This window comes from Pseudogymnoascus verrucosus, assembly GCF_001662655.1.
Source record: "Pseudogymnoascus verrucosus strain UAMH 10579 unplaced genomic scaffold scaffold_3, whole genome shotgun sequence".
In the NCBI taxonomy this organism is placed as follows: domain Eukaryota; kingdom Fungi; phylum Ascomycota; class Leotiomycetes; order Thelebolales; family Thelebolaceae; genus Pseudogymnoascus; species Pseudogymnoascus verrucosus.
In genome coordinates, this window is record NW_017263654.1 from 125852 (window position 1) to 147169 (window position 21318).

The following is a 21318-nucleotide window of genomic DNA, read 5'->3' on the forward strand; positions in this document are numbered from 1 at the left end:
GTAATGGTGGCATCCGAGACAAGGCTACTAAACTGTTTCAAGCAGCCCGATTGCCCAAATTCTTGGGGCTAGTTTATTACGCATGTCCAGCACGGCAAGTCTCCTCCAACAGCCATTCCTTAGACGAGGCGTTCTATTCCTCAGTTCCTATAATATGAACCCCGCATGAAATGAGCCCTTATCCAACGCCACTTACAAGCCCCACCTCTATAATAGCAAGGTGCTGCTCTACATTATGGCACTAACGCATTATCCCAATTCGGTCCCAAGGGCTTGCCTTATATATAGAACCCCATGTCCCGCAGAATCACTCTTCTATTCGATTAACTATATATATACGGTACTGCTACTCTCGAAAGGCTCACTCTCAACGATCCCTCAATCAAACATATTTCGTCTACAAATAACTTCGATTTCTCACCTTTGAGCTATACCCCAAAATGCCAGGTCCAACATTCCATAACTACCCTGGCATCGGTGCCAAAAACTCAGAAGCATTCCACTACTCCCAAGCCGTTAAAGTCGGAAATATCGTCAAATGCTCCGGTCAGGGAGGTTGGGATGCTGAAGGTACAATCGAGACGGACCCCGAACTCCAGATCCGTCAAGCTATGGAGAACGTTTTGAAGGCGCTGAGAACTGTTGATGGGAGGCTGGGTTGGGAGAATGTGTATGCGGTTAAGTCGTATCATGTGGACATAGAGGACACTTTCGATATTATGACGACTGAGTTCAAGCGCTTATCACGTACGCTTCGCCCGGTTTGGACGTGTGTTGAGGTTGGGAAGTTAGGGATTCCTGGTATGCTTGTTGAAGTGGAAGTCGAGGCTTGGATTGAAAATCGAGAGTGAGGTGAGGGCAGGGAAGCGGCTTTCGGATATTCCAGCCTAGATGGCCCTCTCGAAGTGACTACGCAATAATGCTCGAGGTTAAATTAAAATTAGATTTGGTTGGCCTTCTTTCTTGTCGTAGAGTAACCAGTCTATTTATTTTTGAAATGAAGGAAACCATCTTATTATAGGTGATCCTAAATGGTGATAGTAACAGCGGCTATTAATAAGATACATACTTATAGTTTTAGTTACAAACCCTATAAAATATAAACGCCTTTACTGAAATCTTTGAACGTATGGAACCAGTCACCGGCCTGTCCACCGGGCTTCCACAATGTTCTCAAATAGCTTTGGAGTACCTTTATATTGCCAAACTGCAGCTGCATCTCAATAATATCAAGATTCTTCATTACAGTCTCTCGGTGGAAATCTGCGACGCTATGAGCTCCAGCTACACAGTAGGGAAATAGAGCGCAAGTTTGGTATCCCGCCTGTTCTGAAAGCATTGAAAGAGCCTCGAGACATTGCTGGACTCTCTGCTGGACAAGTTTATGGTGGGTTGGAAACTTGCAAATAGCCCGGTAGAGGTAAATGAGTGCACAATATCGAAAGGCGCGGAACAGCGACTGTGCTTCCATATAGCGATGGTGCTGTGTCAGATCTTCAGTGGCATCTTGCATCACGCTATATAGGGAAACCTCCTTTAGCGGTGCTTGAAGATTGGACTCAAAGTCTTGCACTTTTTCAACGCTCACTTCGGATGCTGGATTTTCGGTATGATCAAGTGCGTAGTGTGCCATCTTCGCAAGTTCCTTGAATATGGCTGCAGGTGATTCTTCTCCTCCAATATCTTCCCACCAAGATCTGCCGGAGTCAAATTTTGACCATAACTCTGGTACTATATATGGCCTTTCGCCAAGAATCAATGCTCGTGAGAGGTCCATCGAGGCAAATTCGGACAGTAAAACAAGTTCGTTGGGCGCCGCTCTTAATATAGCCTCTAGAGGTCCCCCAAGAATGTTGATTACAGCCTGAGCACCTAGCTGGTGCTCAATCGTAGCTGCCATACCGTCCTGCGGATTCAGATAACCATCGAGCATGCACAAAAAAATAGAAGTCATAACTATAGCACGTGATTGCTCTTCTTCTTTTATGCCTTTTGCAAGCTGGATTCTGAGGGAGGAGATACAGGCCAGTCGAGCCTGTTCGCTTTCAGTCTTCAATTTGTTGGTTGGCGCATCCGCTGCTTTGTGGGTTGTTGCCAGAGCAAGAATAGATAGCAGTAAAGGGGGCGATTTGAGAGCTAGAGTGAAAGGCACAGACGACTCGACACCGCCAACGAAAAGTAAAGGCCAGACTTTCTGGCGAAAATAATCGAAGGCGCTCTGCTGGCTAGCAGACAAGGTGCTGATTCCTAGTTCCTGCCTCGGGGTTGAATCCTGGCCGGAGGTTGAATCGCGTACAGGAATGTTTTTCCCGGCAAGGTACCCTCTGGATGCTAATGAGTCCTGCCATTTCAGGAGGCGTTTGCTATAGTTGCAGACTAGATCGGCTTTGGCGCATTTGCGACAAGTCGGCTTCTGCAAGTCACACATTACACGCCGACTTCGACATGGCCAGCAAGACCCCGGCACGGTTCGAATGCGCTTCTGACCATTAGATGGTTGCTTGCGAAGTGTCATATTAGAACTAGTTGTAGACGTTGACCTCTGTCTGGGATTGAATCCACCAACCAATACCCTGTGGACTGTCCGCTGAATTGCCTAGACGGGGTGTTTAGTCGGACTAGCCAACAACACTGCGCTGAAGATGCGATGTCCCGCGTCCAGAGAGACAGACTATGAGACGGTATTCAAACAGAAGGTAAAGAGGCCACGGGTGGAGGTGGAGCGTGCAGGTGATAGGTAGCTTAATCATGGTGTAACTCGAGGAGCTGCACCTTGTCAAGAGGCCACGTTTTAAAGGGAAGGACAATTGACCATAATAAGTGTACAGATAATTGAGGATCGTAAATGTTTAAAGATGCGGAGTAGCGTGGACGATGTTCAAGAGAGAAGGAGAATTGGCCATTTGTAGGGAAGGTAGAGATAGCGGAATCGGAGAATGCGGGGTAGCGTCGGACGATGTTCAAAAGAGAAGGAGAATCGGCCATTTGTAGAGAAGGTACAGATAGCGGAATCGGAGAATGCGGGGTAGCGTCGGACGATGTTCAAAAGAGAAGGAGAATCGGCCATTTGTAGAGAAGGTACAGATAGCGGAATCAGAGAATGCGGGGTCGCTTAATTGGGAAGCTCGATTGACCAACTCCATAATATCCAAGCTTCACCAGTTGGCATCAACTGAAACACGAAATGCGCTTTTCAATCGTCTCTGTGGTCCATTTCGCGACATCTACTACGTATTCTCAAGTTTATTTGCCGTCTTTCCATTTCCTACTTTGCTTCCTGACTATGGCCCTCGGCATAGATCGCCTCGCTATCCCGCGGATCCTATGGCTACCATTTCGTAATAGAATTAAGCTGTGGCGTTAAAAGGCCTAGCTAAACCCCTCAGATATAACTTTCGTCTGTACCGTTACGAATTGCATTTTGTTCCCACTACCGCTGTTTTCAAATATTCTCCGTGTTCTAAGAAATATGGCAAACGCTGTAGAATTAACTGCTCCAAATGGAGTCAAATACTCGCAACCTACAGGTACAACCACTCCCCCTTCGCAAATGTAACTTAAGTCAGATTTCCCCGATTCTGACACGACACTCAAGGCTTGTTCATTAACAATAATTTCGTTCCCGCTCAGTCAGGCCAAACGTTGGAGACGATCAGCCCAAGTGACGAGAAAGTAATCACCAACGTTGCATGTGCAAATGCAGACGATATCGATGTAGCTGTTGAGGCTGCTCGAGCTGCATTAAAGAGCCTGGAATGGAAAGGAATCTCAACTTCTGCACGTGGTCTCTTGTTGTTCCGCCTAGCTGACTTGGTGGAGCGAGATCGAGCTATCTTGGCAACGATCGATGCTTGGGACGTTGGAAAGCCATACACCGTGGCATTTGAAGAAGATTTAGGAGAGGTCATCCAAGTCTTCCGCTATTATGCTGGATTTGCAGATAAACAATTTGGCCAAACTATTGATACAACTCCAGAGAAATTTGCATATACCCGCCACGAACCCATTGGTTAGTGTATGATCCACTGGATAGCTATCATATGCTAACTCTGCAAAGGCGTCTGCGGCCAAATTATTCCTTGGAACTATCCTGTAATGGTGAGCAACAAAGTAAAGCTCTCTCTCTCTTCGCTTTTCTAACTTCTAAAAACAGATGGCGGCATGGAAGCTCGGTCCAGCACTAGCTTGCGGAAATACTGTCGTTCTCAAAGCTGCCGAACAAACGCCACTCTCTGTGCTCTATCTTGCTAGTCTTATCAAAGAGGCTGGATTTCCTGCAGGGGTTGTCAATATTGTTAACGGCCTGGGTCGCGTTGCAGGAGCTGCAATGACTGGTCACCTAGGAATCGACAAAATTGCCTTTACAGGAAGTACTGTCGCGGGCCGCGAAATCATGAAAGCTTCAGCCATCAATCTTAAGAGCATCACGCTGGAAACTGGAGGCAAAAGCCCATTAATCGTTTTCGATGATGCTGAGCTGGATCAAGCTATTAAGTGGACGCACGTTGGGATCATGAGTGAGTCGATTGTGTACGTCTCTAGAGTTACGGCTGACTTCGTATAGGCAACATGGGACAGGTTTGCACATCGACTTCAAGGGTCTACGTTCAAGAAAGTGTTTATAGCAAATTTGTCGACGGGCTGAAGGACTATGTTCAAACAGCAACTGTCATCGGTGATCCCTTTGCAGAAAAGACTTCTCACGGACCCCAGGTATCAAAAATCCAATTTGATAAAATCCTCAAATACATCGAAATTGGCAAATCTGAAGGTGCAACCCTTGTGGCCGGAGGCAAGAGGCACGGCGAGAAAGGATTTTTCATAGAGCCAACAATCTTCTCCGACTCAAATGACTCGATGACTATTGCAAGAGAAGAGGTTTTTGGACCCTTTGTTGTAATTTCGCCTTTTAAGACCGAGGAAGAGGCAGTCACAAGAGCAAATGACACCCAATATGGCCTGGGTGCTGCTGTTTTCACCCAAAATATCGCAAAGGCTCATCGTGTCTCGGCTGAAATCGAGGCGGGCATGGTTTGGGTAAGTCAATGCTGATTGCACACCTTTCCGACACGGCTAACTCGCATGAACAGATCAATAGCTCCAATGACTCTCATTATGGAATTCCTTTCGGCGGTTACAAACAGAGCGGCATTGGACGAGAACTTGGCTCATATGCTCTTTCTGCGTACTCGCAAGTTAAAGCTGTTCACGGTAAGCAGTATTGGTAATAGATAAGACTAACTGCCGCTAACGTTTGATAGTCAACCTAGGCGTACGTCTATAAGAAAGTATAGAGCGCTCCGTCTAGCATAGATAGTGCAAGTAGGAAATAGCGTGGCTAATACCAGCAGGGGAAGCTGTTAGAATCATTCTCGTCCATTAATTTTCTATGTAGTAGGCTCATGTAAACGCTTCTACCCTAATAAGTGCCTATAATGATTCAGTAAACTAAGTTTCAAGTGTACTGCTGGTATCCTGTAGACTGGTAAAACAGATGCTCAGGACAGCGAGTTGCAAAACGTCCTCCGGAACGTAGCCCCACCACGCTCACCCACGCTCACTTATACCACTGGATTATTCATGGCCATACGAAGTCGCAGTGCATTGCGTTCATCTCGTCTTAATACGAGACCTATTTCGTGCGTGTCGACGTGGTCACCATCATGTAGCTGAGGGAGACAACCGGATCATCGTGAGGCATCAAAAATGTGAGGGCGCCGACGTTCACCCACTAGTCCAAATGGCACCGTTCTAAGCATTAATTAACTGAAAGCTCGAAATTCAGTGGATTGATGCTCTCAATCGTGCCAATAGGCATAGCGTGGAATCTGAGCCCCTTGCCGCCTTAAGGGTAAAGCGAGGGTGAGCCGAGGGGTAAGTAGGGTGAGTAGGGTGAGTAGGGTGAGGCGACCCACCGTTTTCGTGTTAATTTCGTGTTAGTCTTGCGTTAATTTCGTAATAATACCAGAGTGTGGCTGTTTTAGCTTACGTACCTTGTTTTATGTGTCTTGCTCTTATTTTCTATAATCTACCATTTATAAGCTATAAATCTAAGCTATGTAAACTAAGCCCTAAAAAATATAGAGGACTTCCTCCGAATAACAAGAGTTCTCATATGACTGAAATCTAAATGGTGATTCAATTAGGTCCTCGGACCTGTCATTGACACACCCCTAACACCTATTAGGAGAGTGGCCGAAGGGTGGTTCAACTCCACCGTCGAAGCTCCTGGTGGCAAAGGCACCTCTCCTACCTACTACAGGAAAACAAATCAACTACAATGCTTCCAAAAATATAGAGGTGCCACATTAGGACTATAAATCAGATGACTAGATTGTGAAGTTCATGTAATTTAGAGAATTAGAATAGGAACTAAATCTATAATCTAACGACATTTAAACTTCTTATAAGCATAGTAATTCCTTCTACTAGACAATCTTAATCTCATTATACTCTATACTACTAGGAGGTAAAAGCTATTCTAGGCTCTTAATAATTATAGTAAGTGCACCTTCTATTAGCTTTAGTACATGCTAATTAAGACCTAGCCCCTTACTAAATTAAGGGGCTATAATCTATAGATCTACCTAATATATACATAGTACTAATAGGTGTACTATATAGATAACATATTACTAAGGTTTATACTTATGTTCTACCTACGGACTACACCCCTAAATTACCTAAGAACACCATCTCTCTTAACTCCTGAACTGAATCTCATTTATGTGCCTATTCCGTTCTCCTAAGTAGTCCGTGACCGCGGCTTCGCTCTCCACACCTAATACACCTAACACGTCCGACGACTGTTCATTCTTCCAAACCTGGAATTCCTGAACAATGGCCTGCAACCCATGCATACTGATCTTTTGCCGCTCTGTCAATTTATATGTCGGCCGGTCCTCTGGCTTCTCTTTCTCCGCACTCAACACATAACACAACAACTGTCGCCATACATGCGTATAACTACGAACTGTGGTGATGTCCATCCAACTGTCAAATGGCATTCGCGCTTCTTCCGTGGCCTCCTTCCGATGCACCTCGAATAATGCTGCCTAACTAACAGCCTCTTGCACCGTGATATATTGTGCCTCTCGGATCATCCAATCAAATGCCTTACACATCGTTTGCAATTCCAGTTCGTCGTCATCAGGCATCTCCACCCATCCTCGGATTTTGGCTCGATCTAATCCTGCTAAATGGGCGGCCCATCCTACACGGCGTAACCATGGGTTGGGCTCACGATGTTCGTCAGCCTCCTTGATCTCCCGGCGCTCTTTCTCTTCGGCCCTGCGGAATGCCGCTTCCATCTCATGCCTGGCTATGCGAAATTGATGTGTACGTGAGCTCATCCCCTGTGGACTTAGCTGACTCTCCTTCCCTTAGACCTCAAAAGCCGGGATTTGGGTCCCTGTACAGAAACCCGCTGGTAATGGACCTTAATCCTCTATGGCACATCTTGTTGCTTGCCCTTCTTAGGTCTGCCATTATGTTTGCTCTCCCATTCGTGCTCCTCTATGCAATGCGCTCTCATCCGGCTTACTATGCCACACATATACTTTCACTCCTTTTTACTCCTATAGCGTTCTTAATGGCGTTCTTAAATACTTCTTTAGTTACTTGTTTAATTGCCTATGCTCCTATCCCACTAATGATCCTGCCTTGTAATAACCCTAACCTCAACTCCGACGACAACATTGCAACCCTATAACACCAGCACTTTAGTATTTAAATTTCTAAACTAGGTATGACATTTATATAGCACTCACATATATATGCCTAAGTTAGAGAGCTTTAGCAGTGCTTTTATATGAAAATCTAATAATCTCCCCTAGCCTAAAATGAAAAGCGCTCCCTAGACCCTAGTCACTTTTCGACTAGGGTTCTAATTGGTTAATAAACCGCTCCTAGCCCTAGGATCGCAGCGTCAGCTAGGCGGACTAGGAGGCAATTTTCTCTAATTCTTTAGGGAGATTCTGACTATAACTTTTCGTTCTGATTCGGGATCGGATAAAGGGGCGAATCCATTCCCATATAGCCGACCAGATCAGCCCTGAGGTCAATGTTAATAAGTATTCGAAGCAATTTTCTAGCTTGCAAGCACATACATTAACACTGTGCCTTGCAATGAAGGGTTAAGAGCTTCGATGCCTCCTCGGGTTTCTACCATTTTGATCATCCCATCTCTGTGGGTACGCCACCCCTCGTGACTTCCGAGTATGAACTACCAAACTCTAGATCAGATTGCTCAGTCTAATGGGGCGGCTAAGACCTACCTCAACCTTTGCAAGATAAGCCACAGCTCCGATACTTGCATCTGAGACTCCCGACACTTCTTCCATATCCTGGTTCAGGTAGTGAATTGCTTCTAATTTGTGAAGCATACTTTCACGTGATGCTTGTCTTCCTAAATAAAAGTCCATGTACAACGCAGAGCTGCAAATGATCATATGAAATAAAGCAGCGTTTGTCATGGCTAATGAAAAGAGGCTCGGTTGCCCCGTGCTGTGCGTCAAACAAGGCTCCTTTGGATACATGTTATGAACGACAACAGAAAGGTCTTTGGCAGCGAGAGTCAGCAGGGGTTTCTACTGGACTACAATAAACATGCAAAGTGCTTGAAATGGAAAATGAACTGACAAAGATGAACGAGTCTATACATGTGAGGTCGCATCGGAACAGGGTATAAGGCGAATGGATCGAGATTTCCCTTCAGCTGTACAAGAGGCCCAAATGGGTTGAAGCTCCCCTGATAGCTAGCTCGAATAGGGTCTCGGTGGACTTCATTCCTGTGGGCCATTGGCTTTAACTGTGACTTCTGGGCTGGATGCCTCTGTTTCCGCCGGAAATTAGTCATCACGTGAGTTCGGATCAATGTCCGAGCAGCTTTCTCTTTTGGTTTTGGCTCTGAGGAATTGATAAATGCCAGTGTCTGGGTCTCTAGGCTCTGCCCTTTCAGGTCTTTTGCATGCTTCTTCTCTGGTCATGTTAATGGAATTCAAATAATGCATAGTGATGGCGGAGTACTTACTGATGCTAGCCCGATTCTGATTGGAATTGTAGATCATGACCATAGGGCGTCCATATACATCTTCCAGAACCCCATCTTGGTTTTCCACGACATCGAGGGGCCCGTCCGTGGCAATAATGGCTGGGTCATGTAAATGCCCACCAGTAGAACCCTGAAAAGTCATCTTTACACAGTATTGATATGGATTCATGGAATACCTTAGCGAGGGTTTGATTGATGGTTTACAACAGATTAATACGCGATGGTGTAGATTATAAAACGCCAATAGCTCGGCGTACGGAGGTACGGAGTACAAATTCGTTTTAGGTTAGTTAAAATGACCATGGCCCCGAAATGGTTTAGCTTCAACTGCTTACGTGGGTTGTTCTCTCGTCCCCTGGGTCTGAGTACCCCTACTAGCGACGATTCGCACCTTCCGGCTTCCGACTGCCAATCACATCGAAATCCACAGGCATAACATTCAGCGTCATAACGCAAATTAAGAAGCCCCTTACTCCGGCCCGGCGAACGGGGAAAAAGATATCGCCCGCAGGCACCGAAAGCGCCGATGTGGACGATAACGATCATTTTTATTTTATTCTGTGGCTTTGGACGGAGCGTGAACGACGATGATTTGGGTACAGAGGGCTGAATAAATGGCGGCATGCTTACCTTACCTATCAGGGAACGAGGATGATGCGAGAGATGCTACAATACCGTTGTGAGCATTACAGCGGGTTTCTTTCCGGTAGCTGAATCGGCTTCTCTTTTCTGGCTGCAAAAGTATATAAGTACTTCCCTAACAATGCCGCCTCCTTCCTCTCTTCATCCCATCAATAGCTTGTCTTAATAATTTGATCACACATCCTTCTAAAAAAGCGTCACGATGCCTTCTAAGTATGCCCCGGCTCACGCCTCTCCTGCTGGCACCGGCGATTCCCGCCCAACAGCACTTCAAATCATCAAGGACGAAAACCTGACGGGTGCCCTCGCTTCCAAGACCATTCTCATTACTGGCTGCTCCAGCGGCATTGGTATTGAGACGGCACACGCTCTAGCAACAACCGGTGCAAGGCTCTTTCTCACAGCCCGAGACACGGAGAAGGCACAGGAGGTCCTTAAAGACCTTCTTGCCCCCGGCCACATCGAATTGCTTCACCTAGACCTGACATCCCTTGCCAGTGTACGCTCCTGCGCGAAAGAATTCCTCCAGAAGAGCGAAGGAAAGCTGAATGTCTTGATCTGTAATGCTGGTGTCATGTGGATACCAACCCACACGCAAACTGTCGACGGCTTCGAATCCCAGTTTGGAATCAATCATCTCGCACACTTCCTGTTGTTTCAACTTATAAAGCCGGCACTCTTGTCTTCCATTACCCCAGATTTCAACTCCCGCGTCGTCGTGCTCTCGTCCGCGTCGCATCGCTCCTCGCCGATTCTCTTTGAGAACATCAACCTCGAAAATGGCGCCTACAACCCTTCAACTGCCTACTCTCAGAGCAAGACAGCCAATATATACATGGCAAATTCTATTGAACGGCACTATGGCGCGCAGGGCCTTCATGGACTCAGTCTCCACCCTGGAACCATTTTCACAGGTCTAGTTAGACATCTTGATAAGCAGATGTTGGCTATTTTAAGTAGTGACCAATTTAAGGCGATCATGAAAAGTCCAGAGCAAGGGGCAGCAACCACGGTATTTGCCGCTGTGGCACAAGAGTTGGAAGGGAAGGGTGCGCTTTATCTAGAGAACTGCATGGTTGCTGAGCCGCTGAAGCCGGAGCCGGGGATGCTTGATCCCGGATACGCAGTGCATGCATTTGATGAGGAGAAGGAGGAGAGGCTATGGAATGAATCATTAAAGATGGTTGGTTTGGATAGCAACTAGCATTAGGCATATCTAAAGAGAGGAGCTCACAATAGAGTAGTTAAGCCAAAAAACATTCTATTTCACAACACTAAGTATACGAGTAGGTGTTAGTGACAGATGCCACTGAATTTTACTAGTACAATACTAACCTATATTCAGCAATATCTATTTAAAAGCTTCAAGATAATTTACTACTAAAGCACTAGAATTAAAATCTGTTGCCAGCATACATATAGCGACAATACCAATAAGGAACCACTTTTTGAAGACCGAGGATTCCATAGGATTCCCGGGATCGGATGGAATCTGCGGTTCCGGATACACAGTGAAAAGGAAAGCCAATTATCATCCCACCCAATCTATCGATTTATAATATATACCCTTCTAATTCCTTACTTGTCCAATCCCACAGTCTCCTGGCTAGTTGCTCATTCCTTGCATCTGTCGACCCATCTGCTTTATTCCCAACTGGAACATAATACCCGCCGCTCACAACATCCTTACTCGTCGCAGCCCACAATTGATTTAACACACCCTGTTCAACACTGACGCCAATTAAAGATCCGATAGTTGCCTCGAACATCCTCACCCAAAGATGTTTCCGCCTCATTGGCTTCGACAGACCCGTTTCGACCATCCCTGGATGCACCGAAACACAAGTAATCGACGGATATCGACGCGCAAGCTCCTGCGAATGCAGAATGTTTGCGAGTTTGGACTGCCCATATTTCGCGACGTTGCTTTCTTCTAGTTGGGGAGTGCGCAAGGTTTCGAATTTGATGCCTCCCTTTGGCGTCCAGGAGTGGGACAGAGAGGTCAATGTCACGATTCGCACATCTGCACCAGGAGTTTCTGCAGTTTCCAACAACATTGGAAGGAGTAATTTGGAGAGCAACGCATGGCCTAGGTGGTTGGTTCCAAACTGTATTTCATATCCGTCTTCGGTTACATCAGTGGGGACGGCCATGATGCCAGCATTGTTGATCAGAATATCCAAGTGTGGTGAACTGGCCGAGAACTCTTTCGCGGCATTTTGGACTGACTCAAGCGACGCAAGATCGAGTTGAAGCAGATGTAATTTGACCCCTGGAACAGCGGCTTCTATCTCGGCAATAGCTACCCGCCCTTTTTCGAGCGAACGTGATGTGATGTAGATTGCCGTGGGATTGTGCTTTGCGAGTTGTAGGGCGGATTGCTTTCCTAGCCCATTGTTTCCTTAATTCTGAGGTCAGCGTTTATGATATCCACATTATGTTTACATTTATTGAGAATATACCGCCAGTGATCAAGACGACTTTCCCCGAGAGATCTTGGATGTCAGTGTCAGGGGTAAACCTCTTGCCATCGAACATTGCGAGAGAGACTTCTTCAGGCGGAATTTCAAACGGTGTGAAGGAGAAAGAAACAAAAAGCCAACACTAATTGAATCACTAGAGAACAGGCAAGCCGCTGAGTTTATAACGCCTTTTGATACCGTGGTCGTCGCCACAAAGAACGAGCCCTGGCATGAAATGGAGGCTAAACCATTTCAGGGCAGTGATCTTTTTCGACTAAACGTAAATGGGGTGGTCGTCGCCACGAAGAACGAGCCCTGGGATGAAATGGAGGCTAAACCATTTCAGGGCAGTGATCTTTTTCGACTAACGTAAATGAGGCTAGAGCCTGCTAGCAAGCTTTTCATTTCCCTTCTCTAAGTTTGCTAGAGTTCCCGCTATGACATGGGTACTGTACGTCGGTTTGCTGAGCCAGATGCACAATATTATGCCTAGCTTTTCCTAATTCAGTCCATTATGGAGTTCAAACAAACATTGAAGTGGGGTGCATTACTAGAGAAAATATCCTTACTAGCGTAGAGAGTGGTTGCTTGCTAGTTGAAGGGGATAAGCGAATGTAGAGGGGATAAGCGAATGTAGATTGGCTAAATTTAGCCGAACGTTTAAACAGCATCTAAATATAGAGTATGCAGACGTCTCCTTGTCTAACTTAGGATATAGTAGTAGAGCACGGCTGTTAGCACACAATTGAAGTCAAAACTGTTTGTACGTTAATTAGATAGGTTTAGAATCCCATCTAATTAACGTATAAATAGTTTTGACTTTAATCGTGTGCTAACAGCTGTGCTCTACTACCGTATCCTAAGTTGGACGAAGAGACGTCTGTATACTCTATATTTAGATGCTGTCTGAACGTGCGGGCTCATCCTACGCAGGTAGATGGCCATTATGCTGCGCAGTATCTTAGAACTCCACAGTTGACTTGTAGCCAACGAAGCTAAGTAATATCGACAAATCTACCCGGCTAATAGCATTTCCTTCTAACCCCCAGCTCTAGCACAACTCCAACAGCCGTGTTACAGTACCGATCTTCATGCCTAGATTCAGGGGTGCAGCGGCGTCTCCGACGCGTGCATGGGTCGTTCGAGATTACCATTACCTCGTCAATCGCCACGTTGTAATTAGCCAATGCCCTGGGAGGCCGTCTTGATACGCATTCGGCCGAACCCGCTAAGGCCATGGTTTCTACCGGACCTGTGGTTGTGTTGGTGTTGTTAAACTTCCCCGCTCCAGACTTCCCCCGCAAATGCCTCACACGCCGCAAATTTTGGGACACCAGATCCCACCTCTTCGTACTTTCGTAGAAGCGGTGGCACACTAAAACGTCAATTTTAGCAAAGCGTTAATCAGGCACCCACTAACAAATTTGTATGGTAGCTATTTGCTCCATTACCCCATATATTTAGTCAGGGCCTCCCCACGGTTTCCCTAGTATTTCCTTCTGCATCCTCACCTCATTGCCCCACCCACCATCAACTTCGAAAGCACAGCTGCGAAGATGACTGCTGCAGACCACGACATTGAGAAAAGGAACGTAGGCAAAGGCACAGAGCAGTCCACCCACGACTCCGCAGGCGAGAAACCTTTCTATACACATGAAGAAGGGAATTTCCAGGATGGGGCGGCGCGAGGCCATGCTGCGACTGACGAGCGAGTCCCCATTCCTCCTTTATCTTTCCAAGACAGAAGCTTACACTTACAGACATGGCCGACCACTGGTAGAGTTTGACAAAGCCGCCGAACGTAAGCTCCGCCTGAAGATCGATTTGTATATCGTTCCAACCGTTGCTCTCCTCTACCTGTTCTGTTTCATTGATCGTGCAAACATTGGTTAATCTCATCTAAAGCGGGCTCTGATTTTTTCTGACTGATGACAGGCAATGCAAGGCTGGCGGGATTCGAGAAGGACCTTGGCTTAAAGGGCCATGACTATAATATTGTCCTCTCTGTCTTCTATATTTCGTACATCCTCTTCGAGATCCCTTCCAACATGGCCTGCAAATGGGTTGGCCCTGGATGGTTCATCCCTGCTATCTCGCTCGGTTTCGGAATTGCCTCTATCTGCACTGCCTTCGTTACCAACATGTCGACGGCCAGCATCGTCCGTTTCATCCTCGGCGCTTTCGAGGCCGGTATGATGCCAGGCATCGCCTATTACTTGTCCAGATGGTATCGACGAAGCGAACTGGCTTTCCGCTTAGCGCTCTATATTGTCATGGCCCCTCTCGCAGGTGCCTTTGGTGGTCTCCTCGCTTCTGCTATCCTACGACTCCCAAATTTTGGTGGTCTACACACGTGGCGGATGATCTTTGCGATTGAAGGCATCATCACGTGTGCTCTTTCTCTCGTTGCATTCATCACTTTGACTGATCGCCCTGAGACTGCAAGGTGGCTTACCCAGGAAGAGAAAGTCCTTGCAATTGCTCGTGTCAAGTCCGAACGTGTCGGAGCAACCGAAGTTTTGGACAAAATGGACTGGGCTAAGACCTTACGAGGTATCTTCAATCCTGTTACTCTCGCCACTTCTTTCATCTTCCTCCTCGACAACGTCACCGTCCAAGGCCTCGCATTCTTCGCCCCTACCATCGTTAAAACCATCTACCCTAGGGAAACAGTGATGTCTCAACAACTCCGGACCGTTCCCCCCTACATAGTCGGCGCCTTCTTCACGGTCCTCTTCCCCTGGCTAAGTTGGAGATTTGACCGTCGCAACATATTCTTCATCTGCTGCGCACCTCTCATGATGGCCGGCTACATTATGTTCCTCGCCAGCACCAACGTTCATGTCAGATATGTTGCAACCTTCATTATCGCCAGTGGCTCCTACTCCTTCGGAGCTCTCTGCAACGCCCAAAGCGCCGCAAACGTCATTTCTGACACAGCCAGAGGTTCCGCAATCGGCACCACTGTCATGTTCGGCAACATCGGCGGTCTGATTTCGACCTGGTCATTCATGTCATCGGATGCTCCTAATTTCCCTATCGGCAACGGTCTCAATCTCGCAACCTCATCGGCCATTATCGCCTCATCGATTTTGTTGGGCATCTGGATGAAGAGGGATAATATGAGAAGAAGCAATAAGGATATCGATTCTGAACTTGCTAGCCTTAGCCAGAAGGAGATCCAGGATCTCGACTGGAAGCATCCGGTGTTCAGATGGAAGCCGTAGAAGAGGGGTTAGGCCGGATTAGCCTTGCCTTTAATGGTGTGGATTGTATGGAAACTATTTAACAATTTAATCAGATAAGGCAATTTCAATATTTGAATCATGACCATGTGTGCGTCACCAATTTTGCTAAATAAGATTTCCTCTGGTGAGTATCTGAGTGAGTGAGGACTGACATGCATGCAAGTTGCCAGGAGCCATTTGCTAGTGGCAGTGATTTGGGCTTAATTGTCTTGGCCGAGGATTGGGACTAGAGGCGTGTTATCATACATTCCACGGCATGAACCGGTCATGATTGCCGTCATTGTACTACTGGTACTGATACATTCACTCTAGCATTTCAGCTCGTCCGGATCTTGGGGACGGTTGTCTGTGTCGGACTTGCTATGTCTAAATTGCCGGTCTCCCCATTTACAGTTGCCATAAAAGGTCTGAAGCTGATTGGAGATTCAGCTGGGACCGAAGCGGAAATGGAGGAGCTGCTGGAGATGGCGGTTAGGGGGGATGTGGTGACGATTCTCGAGGTGAAGGAGTCGTAGGTCGCGGTTACTTTAAAGCTTTTGATGCCCCTTCATTTTCTCAAGAGCTCTCTTAGGATTAAGACGAACCAAGCCTGTTTTGCACTTTTGGCGATTCGGCGTGGATCTCCTGGAAGGACGAGAAAAGGTCGACTTTTGATACTTCCCTCGCACCCGTAATCACCTCCTTTTAACCGCTTTTAAAAGTTATACTTAAGCATTTAAAAGACACCTACATAAAGAGGTCATAGAAGGTGCATTATATGAGGAAGTTGAAACGGTCGTATTCGGTGCTCCCAACAGTAGTCGAGGAAAGGTTGACTCAAGTATAGGAATAAAGGAAATAAGGGCCTAGGGAAGCTATATATATTGTGTGTTAAGATAGCTAAGTTTAAGCAGCAGAAGCAAAGCTAGATGCACAACTATAGCTAGCAGCAGATTTCGGGTCGCCATTGCCGTTATAGCGAGAGACCAACGGATACCGACAGATATTCTTGGTGACAGTTGCACCGCTGGCATCAGTGGTCGCGGCAGCTAACGTTTCCGGAGCAGTTCCCTTTTCTACCCAAGCGACAAGGGCATCGAGCGGGTCCATTGGCACTGGTCCTGACCCCATCCCACAATGGCCAACTCCTGGGGCAAAGAACACACGATAAAATTTGTCCACAGCGGACCTGCCACCCATGGCCCTTTCAACCCATTGACGGTATTTCAATGTACCATCTGGAAAGATTAGAGGATCAGACAGACCGTGCCAAGTAATCATTTTACCACCTGTAGCAGAGAACGCAGATAGGTCGGGGTTGTTTGTACCAATGACTCTCTCGTATTCCGAGTTAGACTGAGCGAACAGCAGCGAATAATCCAAATATGTAATGGCAGAAGTGTTGAAATTGGGATTTCGCTTGAGAAAATACCTGATCCAGGAATCCGAAATAGGGAACGGGGCACCAATAGTTGTCCTATTAGGACCAGGTACAGTCAAGGCGATGCCATTGAATGGAGTACCGACTTTCAAACCGTACCAAAGCTGTTGTCCAAGTATATTTGTAGGGCCATCGAGGATCTTGGAGACGACGTCAGCCATGGCGTGTGTAATAGTGACTTCGGTGCTGTCACAGGTGACTGTTGACCCAACCAGCTTGTAAGGATCAAACGCGCAATTTTCAGGATCGCCAATGACGCCATCTTTAACCCCATCTAGCATATCGCATTGCAAAATGCTATCAGCAGTAAATGTATCAAATATACACTGAGTCGGGAAAGTCTTCTTTTGTTCCATAACAACTTGCGGCCATTGCTCGGCCATAATAAAGCTCGGCCAATTGATAGCAGGGGAGATGGCAAGGATGCCATTGTAGTCTGCGGGGTACTTCTGAGCCTCCATTAGACCTTGTCTACCTCCAGTAGAGCACCCGTTCCAGTAGGAATAGCTAGGACTTCTGCCATAGAATTGCGCGGTTACAGCTTTACCAACAACGGCCATATCATGCAGAGAGCGCGACGCAAAGTTCGTCAAGAGACCCGAATTGACAGTGCCATTGCTGTCGAGCGCCCACGCGGATGGATCTATCACATTGTTCGCATGGCCTCCGTCGGTCGTTGCGCCCGAGTAGCCAGCCCCAGCTGCGGCAGCAAGTGCAATGCTACCAGAACCAGTTGCCCACCCGCCGCCTCCAGTACCTTGAAAGCGGCCATTCCAGCCTTCAAGTGGCAGCCAGACTTCGACAAGAACATTATCGTTTACCCCAGAGTGCGTAAGGTTGACATTGACGTTACAGACATTCAGGCCGGAAACACCGGTGGGAAGAAGGATTGGAAAGGGCGGTATAGTAATATTTAGCATCTCCGTACCAATAACTGAGAGGACAGTGGCACCTGGTACAGCAGGAGCGGTGATAGATGCACAGGGTATAGCTGCTGCTACACTGGCGAAGAGAATAACGGCAGTCAATGGTAAGAATGCCATCCTGAGACGAGATCCAGTGATGGCAGAGAATAAAAATTGGGTTTAAGCTGGGAGTAACACAGTAGATGCCCAGAGAGACCGAAGAGATATATATTCGACATTATTGAGTGCTGATGATCCCTCAGCAACGTGGACCAACTTTTGCCGACTGTGACTACCGCGTTAATCCCCTGTAGTTTCCGTCGTTTTTAATGAAACACGGGGGATAAAGAGTCCGAGGAGTACTTATGCAAGGGTGGATGCATAGAGCGGCGGATGCGGGTCGTTAAGTTTTTCTAATAACAGAAATAATCATTTCCTATTGGTGTTTGGAGAAGCCGACATCCATCTCCGGCCCTGGGGGAAATTTATGGCTTCTAAAAGGCGGGGAAAATCGCCCTTGCAATCCGTCCATTTTAACTAGCAGCACTAAACGAGGAATTCTCTTAGCCCCACTAAAACATCCTCTTACTACTAGCCTAAATTATATTAGTTGTACAGATCTAATGGGTAAACACGCTTTCTATATCAACAGGGGAGGTTTCTTTTTTATAGTCTACTTGCTATTAAAAAAGTATGCAGCCGCCGTAACGGTATCGGGGTGCTGAGAAAAATGTATCGTGTATTTCTGTCTGATTACGTGAATCCCAGTTTTAGGTAACTCGCACAATGTGTCACGTGCATGTTGGACAAACGGCGATTGGGGAGAAGCGATTGCGGGCCGAGCCGGTGTTTGACGGAATGGCTAGCTCTTGCGTACCTTTCAGTTCGACCCAAGGTTTGCGGGGGGTCGTACTGCCACGTCAATCATCCAAAGGATGTGGCACCAGGACTCCTACACAATATAGGACGTTATTATTGGGAAAAAGGTCAACAAGAACGCGTATTTCAAATATCAAGGTACGGATCTCGACACAAGCCAGCAAACGGACCAGACGTTCTAACATCATCGAAAAAGGAAAGCCGTTAGTCCACTTTCTCGGTAAGTCGCGATGAGACCTTTTGACCCCTCATTCAAGCGACAATTCCGTGGCACGAGAATGCTGACCAGTCCTCAGGGAGCGATGTCAGCAAAGCCGCTTGGCAAAAGTTTAAACAAGATTTGGAGGTTGAAATCCTCCTCATACCAGGATTTAACACCGTTGCACCATCGCCATCATTCTTTAACACTTACTCGTCACTGGTATGCAAAGCACTGTAGATATGTGGACATAGTTTTCTGACGCAAAGCTAGGATGGCATCTTCAGTTGGAACTCCTGGCCTTCCGAAGGCTAGGGAAAAATTATTGTGCCCACAACGGACGACCAAACCTTCCTGGACGCGGCCAAGAGCGCAAACAAGCTATTCATGATGGATATGTCACACAAATGGTCTTATGGGCGATTTTCACAACACACATATTCATCTCAAAGGCATCTCCTCCGAATTCTTATACGCCCGCTTTGCATGGACAATCTTCCGTTTCCTATCATCATTTCTCAACGCCCACATCACGAGGGCGTTGCTGGTTCGTCTTCCCGACGGCCAAGAAATGGCGAAACAGGTTACCTTCGAGGAAATAAAAGCGCAATCTCTGTCGAGAAGTCGAAGCGTCAGTCCTAGAAAGCGCCAGATGACCATTTCCGATGGAGGACAGCACACCACGAAGCGATTATGCCTCGACCATAGATTTGGGGGCACTAGTCGGCAAGGCACCCAAGCTCGCACCCTGTTGACATATACAGGTACGTCTCTGCCGAGTGTGAGCTCGCCCGAAATCCTCGAACAGTCGGATTTGGATATGCAGACGTTGGTTCGAAGCCGCCGTTCAAGTGATCCCTCATTATACTGTTGCGACTATAACAAGGCCAAGAAAGAGTCTAGAGAGGGGATGCCGGGTAAGCCGGAGTTTGGGGGTGCATATGTTTGTGACCAGTGTAGGGGTGTGGAATACCGCGAGGATAGGGATAAGGATGTGGAAGATGTTTTCTTTGATCCGGAATGATTTCTGTTCGTTTGACATCCGCATAAGCAACAAGCAGTACAACATGGCAAATTAGAAGAATGTGTACCCCTTGCCAGTTGCCCATGCCCGGACTCAGATTTAAGAGATGGGTACGAAGAGCACCAGGGCCAAAGACCCAGGCGGCGCATGATGTAATTCTCGACGATGTATGCTAATCCCAACTTCGTGGTGCCACTGCGTAGGCCGTCGTCGACGATGGCGGGTCTGGTGTGGCAGGTAGGACGGCGGACGCTTGGAGATGGAAGAGAGCGGCAGGCGTTTAGGACATCGCAGCTGCTGGCGGCGTTTAAAGCACTGGGGGTGGAAGGGTACGGGCAGGAAGAGTACTGGTTGGCAGGCAAGGCGAGCGTAGGGCTGAAGGGGTTCGTGGGGTTGTGGGAGCGAGGACTGAAAATGCCGGAGGATATGCGCAAGAAGAGTCTAAACGAGGCGGAATCGCTGATGGCTGGCTAAGCTAGGAGTGGGCTGGAAGGGATCAAGGGGATGACAGTAAGGAGGAGGCTGACGGAGAGGGTGGGCGAGCCGCAGCGGTTGCTCCAAGGCGGAGTGGCATGGCGGCGTTTGTTAAAAATAGCGATGATGGGCAGAATGAGGTAGGAAGTCAGAGATTGAGTTCGGTGATTGTCATCAATGACAGCAGCTTCGTGCCCTCAGAGAAGTGCGTCATGGGTTTTGATGACGGGAGTCGGCAGGGAGAGGTCGGCGATGACAGTGTGGGAAGCTAGGGCGCCTGTCACTCATTCTGTGTATATGTGCATCCCAGAAGTAGACGCCTTGGTCACATCATTGGTCTCTTCAACTGTTTTTTGTGGGGTCGATAACTTAGTGAACTACAGGAATCTTGTCCTGAGCGGAAAAGGATTACCGAAGGATGGTTTGGGGCCACAGCAGGGGATTGCAGGGTTTGATGCAAGGGTTGCAGTCGGTTTAAAGCGACGTGGGGGGGGATGGGATGGATGAGGAGATTAATGGAAAAGGATAAGATATTTGCAGGGAATGAGAGTTTCGATCGTCGCACATGATGGTGCTGAGACTTAGTAGGTGATTCGAAAAATGGAAATATCCGCGATACGCGATCGGGGCGCACTAAAAAATTAAAGGCGACGAGGAGAGGATAATGCCGGCAATGCGAGCCCGATCGGAGACGTGTGGCGTGGCGTGTGTGGTGTTGGCACAGATGTCGACGTTGAGCTTAGATTGCCCGATCGCGTCGCGCTGTTTTCTTCAGTCAATCACGTGACATCCGAGCAAAGAGCTTCGGGCCGAAGGCGGCGATTAGGGGTAAATAAGCAAGTCGTAATTTTAACACTACTGCATGCCACGAAGACTCTATTTTGCGGGGAAAGCCATATCGTGGTCTTGGCGCTCATATCAAATAGATAAGAGCTCTCTGTACAAGTGCCGACACGGACCATTGGTTTCTCCATTTCGAAACCCCGCCTCTATATCCTTGATAAGAGCTCCGT

The 21318-nt window shown here is 47.4% G+C and overlaps 12 protein-coding genes across 12 annotated transcripts; 8 read left to right on the forward strand and 4 right to left on the reverse strand.

Moving 5' to 3' along the window:
- Positions 1-92: 92 nt before the first annotated feature.
- Positions 93-851, forward strand: VE01_01045 (uncharacterized protein; the record flags this gene model as incomplete). Its single annotated transcript, XM_018270573.2, has 1 exon — positions 93-851. Exon 1 carries the CDS (start codon positions 441-443, stop codon positions 849-851), a length of 411 nt encoding a protein of 136 aa, XP_018134262.1. The 5' UTR covers positions 93-440.
- Positions 534-2988, reverse strand: VE01_01046 (uncharacterized protein). Its single transcript, XM_018270574.2, has one exon. It carries the CDS (start codon positions 2513-2515, stop codon positions 1091-1093), a length of 1425 nt encoding a protein of 474 aa, XP_018134259.1. The 5' UTR covers positions 2516-2988; the 3' UTR covers positions 534-1090.
- A 149-nt stretch (positions 2989-3137) lies between these two features.
- VE01_01047 (uncharacterized protein) lies at positions 3138-5410 on the forward strand. The gene is made up of 7 exons (XM_018270575.2): positions 3138-3527; positions 3596-4009; positions 4058-4098; positions 4154-4517; positions 4565-5037; positions 5091-5211; positions 5262-5410. Exons 1-7 carry the CDS (start codon positions 3470-3472, stop codon positions 5282-5284), a joined length of 1494 nt encoding a protein of 497 aa, XP_018134260.1. The 5' UTR covers positions 3138-3469; the 3' UTR covers positions 5285-5410.
- Positions 5411-7055: 1645 nt separating this feature from the next.
- VE01_01048 (uncharacterized protein) lies at positions 7056-9194 on the reverse strand (the record flags this gene model as incomplete). Its single annotated transcript, XM_018270576.1, has 3 exons — positions 7056-7355; positions 8723-8979; positions 9032-9194. The coding sequence occupies 3 exons, from the start codon at positions 9192-9194 to the stop codon at positions 7056-7058; spliced, it is 720 nt and encodes a 239-aa protein (XP_018134263.1).
- Positions 9195-9467: 273 nt separating this feature from the next.
- On the forward strand, positions 9468-10945 carry VE01_01049 (uncharacterized protein). The gene has a single exon (XM_018270577.2). The coding sequence runs from the start codon at positions 9897-9899 to the stop codon at positions 10896-10898; it is 1002 nt and encodes a 333-aa protein (XP_018134264.1). The 5' UTR covers positions 9468-9896; the 3' UTR covers positions 10899-10945.
- An 83-nt stretch (positions 10946-11028) lies between these two features.
- Positions 11029-12656, reverse strand: VE01_01050 (uncharacterized protein). The gene is made up of 2 exons (XM_018270578.2): positions 12157-12656; positions 11029-12095 (listed from the first exon to the last, which is right to left on the reverse strand). Exons 1-2 carry the CDS (start codon positions 12230-12232, stop codon positions 11248-11250), a joined length of 924 nt encoding a protein of 307 aa, XP_018134435.1. The 5' UTR covers positions 12233-12656; the 3' UTR covers positions 11029-11247.
- Positions 12657-12931: 275 nt separating this feature from the next.
- On the forward strand, positions 12932-15487 carry VE01_01051 (uncharacterized protein). The gene is made up of 4 exons (XM_059463324.1): positions 12932-13155; positions 13212-13864; positions 13917-13957; positions 14092-15487. The coding sequence occupies exons 2-4, from the start codon at positions 13713-13715 to the stop codon at positions 15381-15383; spliced, it is 1485 nt and encodes a 494-aa protein (XP_059320056.1). The 5' UTR covers positions 12932-13155; positions 13212-13712; the 3' UTR covers positions 15384-15487.
- VE01_01052 (uncharacterized protein) lies at positions 15483-15919 on the forward strand (the record flags this gene model as incomplete). The annotated part of the gene is made up of 2 exons (XM_018270580.1): positions 15483-15528; positions 15717-15919. 2 exons carry the CDS (start codon positions 15483-15485, stop codon positions 15917-15919), a joined length of 249 nt encoding a protein of 82 aa, XP_018134437.1.
- A 329-nt stretch (positions 15920-16248) lies between these two features.
- Positions 16249-18201, reverse strand: VE01_01053 (uncharacterized protein). Its single transcript, XM_018270581.2, has one exon. It carries the CDS (start codon positions 17865-17867, stop codon positions 16290-16292), a length of 1578 nt encoding a protein of 525 aa, XP_018134436.1. The 5' UTR covers positions 17868-18201; the 3' UTR covers positions 16249-16289.
- A 314-nt stretch (positions 18202-18515) lies between these two features.
- VE01_01054 (uncharacterized protein) lies at positions 18516-19122 on the forward strand (the record flags this gene model as incomplete). Its single annotated transcript, XM_018270582.1, has 5 exons — positions 18516-18602; positions 18695-18746; positions 18805-18828; positions 18905-19029; positions 19081-19122. The coding sequence occupies 5 exons, from the start codon at positions 18516-18518 to the stop codon at positions 19120-19122; spliced, it is 330 nt and encodes a 109-aa protein (XP_018134439.1).
- A 256-nt stretch (positions 19123-19378) lies between these two features.
- On the forward strand, positions 19379-19831 carry VE01_01055 (uncharacterized protein; the record flags this gene model as incomplete). The annotated part of the gene is made up of 1 exon (XM_018270583.1): positions 19379-19831. The coding sequence occupies one exon, from the start codon at positions 19379-19381 to the stop codon at positions 19829-19831; it is 453 nt and encodes a 150-aa protein (XP_018134438.1).
- A 165-nt stretch (positions 19832-19996) lies between these two features.
- On the forward strand, positions 19997-20305 carry VE01_01056 (uncharacterized protein; the record flags this gene model as incomplete). Its single annotated transcript, XM_018270584.1, has 1 exon — positions 19997-20305. One exon carries the CDS (start codon positions 19997-19999, stop codon positions 20303-20305), a length of 309 nt encoding a protein of 102 aa, XP_018134441.1.
- Between the last annotated feature and the right edge of the window lie 1013 nt (positions 20306-21318).